Source organism: Patiria miniata, unplaced genomic scaffold (genome assembly GCF_015706575.1).
Source record: "Patiria miniata isolate m_02_andy unplaced genomic scaffold, ASM1570657v1 HiC_scaffold_29, whole genome shotgun sequence".
Classification (NCBI taxonomy): domain Eukaryota; kingdom Metazoa; phylum Echinodermata; class Asteroidea; order Valvatida; family Asterinidae; genus Patiria; species Patiria miniata.
In genome coordinates, this window is record NW_024037068.1 from 13069807 (window position 1) to 13081683 (window position 11877).

The following is an 11877-nucleotide window of genomic DNA, read 5'->3' on the forward strand; positions in this document are numbered from 1 at the left end:
AAAATAGTCACCATCCGATTGTAAACACGCCGGGTTTAATACTTTTTTATTCAGAAAAAAACAAACAATTGCGATGAATGGTACATAATGACGAATGTTGATGGCGCGCGCATTCTTTGGATGCGAAAGGCGTGTTATAATTTTATTATAATACTGTATGTATTTTTATATGATTTTATTGCTTTTGTTTTTAATGATCTGGTTTTTCAATCACAAAATATATTTTTCTCGTTTCGTTGTAAATGTCCGAGGACATCCAGCAGTGGAGAGACAGTATCGATTCTACCTTGTTTACAGTATTCATCATTCAGGAATCGAAAACAAACTCGCAATCCCAATCGGATGATGTACATCATCCGATACGATATACGATGAGACGGGAAACCACTACGTGTAAAAGAATTGTGACTCCCATGAAATCTGGCCTTTAACCTTATATGGACCCCAACCCTCCATGTGACCGATCACGTCCCTGATTATCTTCGCTGAGGCATGCGCGTATTAACCAATAAGTCCGTATTTTATAGAGTCCAAGCTTCACACTACACCTATATCTTCATATCTTCATCATGCATAATGCATTATCACGCTCAGGTCCCACGTGTTGAGGACAACTATTGGTCAGTTCTGGAGGCGTTGTCCCGAAATTTTAGCCAATCATTTTGGGGGTGTGCACACACCGACATGCGTAGGCAAGGCGAGGGCGCTCGCCAAACGTAAACTTTATTGAACTTCTCGGATTTTGTCCATAAAAAAGAAAGGGTAATTTGCATGCAATTGTTAAATAGTGGAATGATTTGCTTCGTTTTGTTTTATTTCATCCTTTTCAAATCACCTTAATCTAAGCTACAGCTTGAAAGGTTAGTCTAACAACTTGTGAAGAATTGTAATTTCAGGAACTGGGGGAAAAGGAATTAATTCACATTTACAAAGTAGGCCTATATATTCGTAGCTTCCAGTTTATGTAGCGTTGAATTTAGACAGTACTGCTTACTTCATAATCCTTGTATTCATGCGTAAAAAGGGTGCAGCCCTGTATTAAAATGCCCACAGACACCAATGATAAATGCCCACTCTTCACAATTCTTTTAAAAATACTCAGGTGATCAGGATCTACAGAAAAATGATCAGCAACATGCCATCTTTCATTTTCTTTGCAATTTTTGGTTGGTTTGACCATTGACTTTTTGAGATATTCTCAGCCAAAGAAGAGCACCTCTAAAACGAATTTTGTTTCCCAAACTGGAAAAGTATCCATTTTGAAAATTAATCCCTCATTCACAACATGGCTAAATAGCGCCACCTTCGGGCTAGATTGCATCAAAAATGCTCAGAATTGGAAGCTCCAAGTCCAGACCAGAGTTTCAGCGCCATGTATTCAATTCTCCAATCTTCATTTCCATGGTGTACAAAGTGTATGAATTATTGTGGGTTTCGTTTGGGCAGATCGTGATCTAAAGTGTGGTGACCAGTATTGTTTAGCCCGCCCTCTTTTGGAAGAAATGATGATGGTAAATTATACGGGAGTGCCCTTACACACTGTAGTTTCTGTTTATGTTGTATTCATTTTTTTTTTCTTTAAACGGTTTCTATTGATTTTCAAACTTATTGTGAAGTATATTACTGTTACGTGTTTTTTTATATCTAAGTTTGAGGCTTGAAAAGACAACACATATCCAGACAGGATTCTGACTAACAACTGTGTATTCAGCATGTTTGGTTTACATAGCAATACAGAGGGCGCTATGGTTTACATAGCAATACAGAGGGCGCTACAGTTTTAATGGTGATGAAAAAAACTCCAGACAATTACAATCAATTATTGGACGTCTCCACAAAGAGTGCTTTATTTATGTTCAATGAGAATTGACTCGAATTCGGATTGATATTTTTTCGCGATTAAAGTACACTGTATTTCTTTAAATCATATTAAATTTATTTTCCAAGGGTTCCCGTCGATTTTCACAATTGTTGTGTCCTATATCCAGACCAATTTATTATTTTACGAAATTTCAATTCAATGCGATGTGATTTTCTTGAGTTATCGTCTCCACGAAGTGTATTTTATTTTTGATCAATTTAAAGCAGACTTCCTTTGGGCATATCGTGATCTGCGTGTTTTTATATTCATTTTGTTCAATTAAAAGTGACTTGAATTTGGATTGAATTTTTCGCCATTAGTACACTGTATTTCTTTAAATCATAGTAAATTTATTCTTCGAGGGTTCCCGTCGATTTTCAAATTTGTGTGTCCTATATCTAGAAAATTATTATTGGATGAAATTTCAATTCAGTGCAATGTGTTTTTCTTGAGCTATCGTCTCCACAAAGTGTATTTTATTTTTGCTCAATTAAAGCCGACTTCGTTTGGGCAGATCGTGATCCGCGTTGACAGAAGTCTTTACGGTGGTGACCAGTATTTGTGAAGCGCGCCCTCTTTCGGAAGAAATCGATGTTGATGAATTGTACCGGAGCGCCCTTGCACACTGTAGTTTTTGTTTTTGTTGTATTCATTTTTTTTCTCGAACGGTTTCTGTCGATTTTCAAAATTACTGTGTCGGATATCACAATCAATTATTGGACGCAATTTCAATTCAATGCAATGTTTTTTTTTATTTATCGTCTCCACAAAGAGTGCTTTATTTATGTTCAATTAAAAGTGACTCAAATTGGGATTGATTTTTTTTCGCTATTAGCACAGTTTTTCTGTAGCGAATGCTGTGTTGGAGAGCTGTGGTTTTACATTTAACTTGAGTGTATTTATGTTTCAAGGACCGAGTATTATTAATAAGCCATAATTCCAAAACCCTTTGACCTATAGTCATGAAGGTTTTTGGGTATGTTCATGATGAGTTGCTCTATGCATGTATCGATTTTCATTTTTTTTTCATCACTCGATGGCCGAGATCTTGGGGGGGGGGTCGGAATCCCCCCCCCCCCGGCTGAGAGATGGTCAAAATAACCTGGCCCTTTTTAGGGTTAAGACCGCAGTTAGTCAATAGGCGCAAATCGTCGCTTTGCTCACGAAGTGACAAAAACCTCAAAATTTGACAAAAGTTCAATCTGAGATAATCGCATTTGAAGTTATTCATTTTTTCAAAAGACATTTTCGACCACTTTGCAGTAACAGAATTCGGAAGTTTTTGCATTGTCCGATAGGATATGATTTGTTCTTTGTTATTTCATAATTGTTTATTAGAAATAGTTAGTAATTAAACAGTAATTCATTAATAAAACTTGTTTGCACTTCGTGAGAACAGCAATATTTTGGGTACCATATTTTGCCAATTAGTTTGTACACAGTTTTTGTCACTTCGTGGGATCATGAATCGCGGAGGCTTTACTTATTTTGTACTTTTTTCGACGCAACAAACTTGTTAATTTTGCGCGTCACGACAGTTGAGCGAGGGCGCGTGTGTTCTTTTTCAACGTCGTTCGCGCGCGCGTGTATGCTCCCATCCTGCCGCGTGTAGACCATTGTATAATTATTTTCTGTGTTCTGGCCCTGCTCACGAGCTGACTCTTTGTCACTTCGTGGGAACATGAATCGCGGAGGCTTTACTTATTTGTACTTTTGACGACATTTTGTTACTTTTGCGCGTCATACGATGGGTGAGCACGCGCGCGTCTGTTCTTTTTCAACATCGTTCGCACGCGCGTGTATGCTCCCATCCCGCCGCGTGTAAACCAATGTATAATTCCTCCGGCCCTGCTCACGAGGTGAATTTTTGTCACTTCGTGAGAACATTTTACACTTTTTTACATTTCGTAAAAATGAAAATTTCCGATTTCAGGCTTTTTGTCAATTGTTTGTTTAGAATAATTAAGAAAGTAAACAAGATTTTGCCTTGAAACTTGGTCAAATTGTTCCTTGAGACAACTTTAATAAAATGGCCAGTAAAACTCAAAATCGAATAATTATCGATTTTCGAGGTTTTTGTCACTTCGTGAGCAAAGCGACGAAATGCTTTCCGAAAACTTTCTCGTAGAAATGCATACAACCCATACCGGATGTGATTTCTTTTCCCTTGCGGACCATGTGGACACATTTTGAGCCTCGCAAAATATGCAATTTGACCCTTCGTGAATTCGAAACGGAGCCTGAGCAAGTGACGAAAATTGAAAATTTACAAACAAATATAAGTTTTACAGATTTTCCTACATTATTGCACTTTTCAACGAAAAAGAAAACGTTTATGAATGGGAATAAACGAGTGAGGACTCGAGTCTTAACGACCGTTTAAAACCTTGCAGGGTCGTGGCCGTGATGACTTGCAGGTCAAAGGTCACGCAAAATCTATCCAATCAGAGCGTGACTTCATCAGTGTATCCCAGCGTCCTGTTTGCAGGGGGTGAGGGGTGGTGGTTACGAGCGAATAATATCTTTGAATTATCTCTTCGGTTAAACCTCTGGTGGCGCACTTTTTGATATGCCCATTATGATTTTGGTTGCGAAAGAGGGGGCTGTAACGGCGCCATTTCTCGGGTACAAGTGCTGGGAAAGAACATCCGCTTAAAATGAAGAGGTTTGGTAATTTGACAGTGAAATAAAATTGTACAGGAATGTGGGTTTTTTTGGAAGCTGCAGCAATAACAGATGTTTTAAACCTCCACACGGTGCACGTTTTCTCATATTATAAGGCCTGTATACAGGCAAAGGTGATTTCGTATAAAAAACATAAACCGATACAAGATTTTGATTTATCCGAATTTTTTTTCGCAATTGGATAGATCAGATCCATAAAAAAATAGGCCTAAACCTATCACATTTCCACACGAATTACCTGCAACCAAGACATTTATTAGAAAAACCACTGAAAAATCATTGCAATATCATAAGCCACTAATTAAAATAAACAAAATACAAATATTAAATAAAAACAAAACTAATACATAGCAGTATATGTTGCTTACGTTATTCGAAGTAAAAGGGGTCGAAGTATTCGTTCAGGAGCTTAGCTCGATAAAAGAATGTAATCATAAAACCAATCCAAATCATTTTTGCTGATTTATCTCTCTCCAATGACAGTTTATAAACTGTTGTTGGTAATAATAATAAAAAAGGAACCCATAGGCTATATACCTCTCCCCAAAAAGGAAGCAATACAAATCATATTCACATTTTCGTGTACAGTCATCTTGTATTATATCAGTGGAAATCAACTGTGACAATAATTACGCTCTAAAATGTCCCGGGTCAAACTGTATAAGGAATCCGGGTCATATTTGACCTGAAGCTTTTCCAGGTCAAAATGACACTTTTCCGGGTCAAAATGACACTTTTGTGGGTCAAAATGACATTTTCTTTCCGGGTTGACTAGAGTAGTATTATTTTGACCACGAAATGTTTCATTTTGATCCGGCAAAGTGTCTGTCAAGTTAAAAATCAGATCAAATCTGCCCGGTACATTTTAGCGTGCATTGTAATACAATTACTTGCAGAAGCGGAAGACTACTTACTTAAAAGAAAACAAATGGCGTTACATCTGCCCCCCCCCAAAAAAAATCACAACAATCAAACCAAAAAACCCAGCAAGCAAACAAACTAACTAGGCCTACATAATAGTACTTCAACACCATCAGTCAGCATTTTACAAGCTATAGCAATCTTTATATACGTAGGAAACATGTACACCGCAAGTGCTATATGAGAGCTTGCGAGAAAATAAATTCCCAAGTTTAGCCAGATTGGAATCGAACCCATGACCGGCCAACCCACGGGTACTCGGAGCATATTTATGCCTACGTCCAAACCGAGTTCTCACGTGAGCAGTGCTCATAAAATAACGTCTGGGAAAGGCAACACCTAATATTATGTGTATTAAAAATTCATTTTTTTTCCGAAAGACATGTTACAATATGTTGCGTAGATAAATTTGTGTAGCACATGTCTAATAGGATATAATGATTTGTTTTTAAAGATAGAAAGCATTTAGGGCCTATGAGTATAAAAATATTAATAACATTCACATACATTCCATGCGTTTTAATAACTATTTTCGTGTTAAAATCAAATAGAACCACTACAAACGATACAAATATCGAAGGATTTAGGCCCAACCCATCATAATTGATTGTTAAAATAAACCCATTATACATAATAGCTTTCTCAGCACTATTCATCTGGGATAATAAATCGTATATACATTTGCATTTACAACCAAAATGTCACTATACAGGGCGAGTCAAAAAGAAATTGACCGAATAAGAAAAAAAAAGTGACTCGCACCATTTCATTAAAACAAAAGTCACAAAATGCATGTTATTGACTAGCAACTGTGAACTTTTCACGTCATTTGCGTACTCTATTCCAAAGTTACATCTATTTTGAAATAAAGATCACAAAATTTACCCGTCCACCACAGTGATGACTTACCGTTCTACGAACTGATGAATACCCATTACATACAATGAAGCATGGACGTTTTCCCACCTCGATGAATAGAGGAAAATTTGCAAAGGAAAACATACCAAAATCGCCATTGATATTTCAGACACTAAGATGATTAAGTTCTGCGTATTCAAAACACACAATTTGACTGAAAAAAATGTTTCAGTCTTAATTCAAACGATTCAAATCTCATCGGTATTTGAATGGTTGCGTGAAATCTGTAATTCTCACTCAACTCAATATCTTCTAATGGCATTCCATGGATGGCTATAAATTGGGTTCTTTTTAAAAAAAATCCATAACTTCGATAGCATAGATCTTTTTTTTTTAGATGAGTGGAAGAGCATGCTCTTTTAAAATTTACTCATGGGTGTTTCAAAATTGATTGGAATATTAAAAAAGGACAAATCATTAAATTCGGCCCAGTTACTTTTGACTCATCCAGTAGTGTGAGAAGGGTCCATGGTGCAATGCTTCCCATATTCAAAAATGAAAAAAAAAAAACCCCAAAACCGCATAAACATAAACAGAATCAGAAAGAACAATACAACCAATAAGAAATAACTCTCTGTCACTACCATTAACATATCATTAGTAATTATATCATAAGTTGATTACATTATTTGTTTAGGGACGCCCCTTTCAATGACGCCATTTTGTTTCTCCTTGACTACGATCCTTACAGCAAAATCCGGCTGAAAAGCACCTACTCTTTCACGATGAGAGTTTCCACATGTCAACACCAGCTTCTCAGGCGAAGGAAGTAACGTTTTCATCTGGCTCTGAGAACAGAAATGAAAAGATCCTGGCTTTAATATTATGAAAGATAAAACACGAGATAAATTTGTACTCAAACTACAATTGGTCAATAAAATAGAGAAATCAAGAAATCAAGAAATTTCTTTTTAAGCAAACTGGGCATATAATGATTATGTAAAAATAACCGCAAAAGTCACAGTGTATACTGTTACATCTGTTAATGTACCCTTAATGAGGCTTTTTGTCGAAGTACATTATACCGTAGGGAGACACCGGACATTAGGGAGACATTTCATTGTGTCCCTAATGTCGCAACTCCTATTTAGAGGCAACATTCGTGGGGGTATATAATCAAGGTAAAATTGGGGTTATGTCAGCTTAAAGTCAGGAAAAAAAACATTGTGCACAAGACTATGGGAATGTCTCCCAAGTGACCCATTATCGGTAATTACTACTTTACTGTCATTATTTTCTCTGTCTCTCACCCAGGTCGCTAAATTCCACCGTCTCGGTGACAACACTGTTATTTTCCTCGTCTCGTTTGCCTCTCCCTTTCCTGCAGAGTACAGCAACAAGAAATCATTATCATAAAGTAAACAAAACAGTACTTTGATTAATATTTGCGATGTTCACCAATATATAACAATTTCCAACAATATGTGTTTATAATCGGGACTGGTATTAAAGCACAATTACTGTCTTTATTCATACTTAGAGCTACAGAGACACATGGGAAGGTCGGATCCAGAGAGCTAGGTTACTGCCGGGGGCGGGGTAGCCGGGGGCGGGGTTAAAGTCCAGCGCGCTTACCCGGACACTTGACGCACCCCGAATGATGGCACGTAAAAAGACTAGCACGAGCGGCGAAGCGTGGCTTCGCCACTCGCACTGGTCTTTTTTTCGTGCCAGAATCAGGGGTGCCACGCGTCCAGGTAGACACGCGCGCCTTGACTAAAGGCTAGGGGCGGGTGTCCCTAGTCTGAGTATCACCCATTATCCACGGAGCCAAGTCTCCTGCATAACGTGGCATGATATGTCAAAGCATGCAGATTTATGCGATCTTGCGCCTCAGCCAATCGGAGTCAACTTTAATCGTAACATCGACTCAATCGTAACATCGTGTCATCTCATTCCCAAATCAGGACAAAACGTTTGATTGGTCAGTTGGGATGCAGTGTTTTGTAATACAACAACAGCCGGGCGCGTATCGCGTAACATAATACAGAGCGCGTGACACAGCCTTTATTGCTGTGTATATATTTTTTTGTATCCATGTCTATGACGCGACAACGGTGAATGACCGAAGACCCGATAGAGAAAGCGCCCGTTGCCTGGTCAAAATCTACAGGTCAAGATGCGGCTGTCTTGCATAATTAATCAGCGAATCTGCTCAAATGTTTATTTCGCCATGGTCTATTACATAGACTATAGGGCGTTCTGGGGGGCAGATAGGCTATCTCAAGTGAAAAATGGTCTTATTTAAGAAAATTTCGGTCACTGCCGGGGAGGGGGGGGGGGGGCGGGCGGCCCCTCCGCATACACTGGATCCTGTATACGTGGTTCGCGTCACTCAGAACCACCTCCCAAATAAGGCTTTAAGCAATGGTGCATCCGCCACGTTGAATACTTACTTTTTCTTGGCTTTGTTTGGAAGTTCTGCAGGGAGGAAAAACAATCATGAAGGTTAAATAAAAGACTGGAACTCAAACCCATGCATACATTATAATCAAGCATTTATATCCTGAATGTATGTTGCGCCCCCCCCCCTTTAAATGTGAAATTGCCGAGTGATGTGGAAAAAAAAGTGAAATTCAATATGAAAACATGGCCCCTCCATGTAGACATCTAAGGTGCTCGCCGTACTATAGCTAACTGGCATCAGAAGTATATCTGCTGAGATGCACCTTATTTTCCTACCTAGTTCATGGTTTGCCGCCCTACGTTTTCGGTAGAGTACAACTGCCACAACGATGCTAATCAGTGCAATTATCGCCAGAATCACGATAATGGCGATGAGTGCCGAGATGCCTTGCGGTTGACCTACACCCTCACCACGCCCTGAAACGAATCATAATTTGAAGAAAAAAAACTAACTTCCTTATTATGTCAGGAAAATAGCGATTTGTCGTTTACTCAAATACATTTTGTGACACGAATTAGAAAATGGGAAACGAAGTACAAATGAGTTTATTTCACATCACATGCAAGCACAGATCGAGCTACAACATTCATTTTCATACGCACCTGGCGATGCGGAAGTCTCGCCAACTTTAACAGCAGTTGTTTTATCCCCAACTGGTACCGAAGTGGATGGTACATTTCCGCCAGTTTTAACGGCTGTTGTTTTGTCTCCAGGTGATGCTGCAGTAGGCTGCACCTTTTCGCCCGTCGCGGTAGTGGTCTCTACCGCACATGACGCACACGGTGTGCTCCCTGTCGGTTTTTCTGAAAGGGAGAAATTGAACTGTATTGGTCTGAAGTACACGCTTAAATTCACAAAATACTGAAAAAGCGCGTCAATATCTTTCCTTTGTTTTGTTGGAAGGCAACACTAGGTTCCACTTATTTTATCCACATCAATTTTCGAAGTCCGCCGGGGGACTCCGCCTACGGTCCGAAGGTTTGATAGTCCGAAAGTTTATTGATCGTAAGGTTCAATAGTCCGAACGCACCCATTTCCCATAGCCGGGGGTTCATTGGTCCGAAAATGAAGGTTCGTTAATCTGAACATTTGAGGCAATAGTCCGAAGGTGTGTTATAGTCCGAAGGTTCATTATTCCGAAAGCACACATGGTTCGATAGTCCGAATGACAACAATTTTCAATGCTGTAAATTGGGACTATCAAACCTTATTGTCATTCGGACTATCGAACCTAACCGAGCCATCGGATTATTTAACCTTATTGGTTATTGCTGTGTACAAGCTACAAGGTAAAATTATTATCGTATAACAGAGTTTTAAATTTAAAAACAGATCGTGCGCCTGGGCAGCGTAGGCTGGCAGGGGTCATTGTCATAGATAGTCTTTTTATTCTCATGATATCTGGGGTCATTGTAGGATGATTGTGCGAGGCGCGCGTGTAAGTTGCTACATTGTATACATTGATGTGGTTGGGAGACAGGCATTCATGAGAGGTATGTGCCTACGTGCAGCGAATAGTAAGTGTTGGTCGTTTGACAGGAGACAGGACAGGAGAAACGTGTGTTTTTGGAGGTGAAATAAAAGAGATGGACTGTTGTCAAGTTGAATTATCAGCTGTCTGGATAACCCCTTGACCTTCTCCCTTTTCTTGAGGGAGACTTATAGTCAGCCTTTAGCAGGGCAATATTATATGGCAAGACCGTTACACACACAGCAGAGTTGGCTGAGTTTGCCCCGTGTGGACGTTCGAACAAAAAGTGGCACTCGACCTGGGAAAGTTTCACGGCGTTTCATAGTGGCGGTGAGTGTGCATTACATTTAATCAATGTGCTGTATTTCCTCGATAAATGATGTTGTTCTACTCGTCTTATGTTTCTGTTTCTCGAGCATCAAATTGGGTTGTGTACATTCGTATTTTCGTGCGTCATATTCACACTCCATGTAATACGAGAGCCCTGCTGGCTACCATTGACCTTGGACAATGTTTGTACAATTCCGGCCTGATAGTCTCTATACTGCATGTGTACATTTTAACGCAGCACTATATAGTGTCTATCAACAGAATGCAAACAAAATGCCGGACGTTGTATGTATAACCAACATAAATAATAAAAGGTATGGTTTGAAAGACCTAATACTTCCACTTTAAAATGAGACATCAAACGTCCAAATCTGATAATTGTCGACAGAGTTATGAGTACTTTTCAAAGAGAGGTCAAATTGACCACGGGACCAATTTTTCTATTTTAGGCATTGGGACAAAGGTAGGCTAATTGCCTCTGTGTGGATATGTGCCTCTGTGTGGAAATGTTTAGTATGGCATGTTTGCAAACTGATAGCAAGAATGCGTTTAGAAATGTGTTCACTCGCTAAACTTGCAAAATTACTCTTAACTCTGTCTAACATTATCAGATTTGAACGTTTGATGTCTCATATTAAAGTGGAAATGTGTATATTATCTAACTTAACTAAACATTCTACGTCTGGCATTCCCTATTTTGTTTGCCTTTTTTGGTACACACTGTAGAAGAAGGCATATTTTGTACAATATTAAATGTTTTGTTTAATTCAAGCAGACGCGACCAAATTATTTTGGAGGTTGATGTACTCTTGTTTTGTTTAGGCCTACAACTTAATTGTCCGTGAAAAATAGTAAAATAAACGTGATCAGCTTCTCCTCGGAGTGAACCACTCTTTTTGTAACAAGAAGCTGGGCCTTCAATGTTTTCAAACATTTTAAAACGAATGCACTTTCGAAAGAAATGTAACCCAGCACACTTACGAAGAGTTGCAGTAGAGAATGTGACAGGTTCACTGGCGCCAATGGCGTTCTCTGCATAAACCTCGATCTCGTAGACAGTGAAGGGACGCAAACCGACAAGGGTGTACTCGGTGACGCCATGGAGTCTGTTGCTCCGTGTGCTGGGGTCGAAGTCGGTCATAGAAAGAAAATCGCGATAATTGACGTAGAACCATTGAGGGCTCCCTCCATCGTTCCCAGGGATCCATGTGACTGTAATGGAGTCATGTGACGTTCGGTTCTGATCGCTCGACACTTGTTGAGGCGGCGATGGCTGAGCTATAC

At 39.3% G+C, this 11877-nt stretch overlaps 1 protein-coding gene across 1 annotated transcript in view; it reads right to left on the bottom strand.

Annotated features, from left to right (window-relative positions):
• Positions 1–4830: 4830 nt before the first annotated feature.
• Positions 4831–11877, bottom strand: part of LOC119736207 (hemicentin-1-like) — a 28340-nt gene continuing 21293 nt past the window's right edge. The window contains exons 24-29 of the mRNA XM_038210240.1: positions 11575–11871; positions 9395–9595; positions 9068–9208; positions 8782–8806; positions 7636–7706; positions 4831–7173 (exon numbers count right to left, since the gene is read on the bottom strand). Of these exons, the coding sequence (XP_038066168.1) occupies positions 7142–7173; positions 7636–7706; positions 8782–8806; positions 9068–9208; positions 9395–9595; positions 11575–11871 (767 nt within the window). The 3' untranslated portion in view covers positions 4831–7141. The remainder of the gene's footprint in view (positions 7174–7635; positions 7707–8781; positions 8807–9067; positions 9209–9394; positions 9596–11574; positions 11872–11877) is intronic.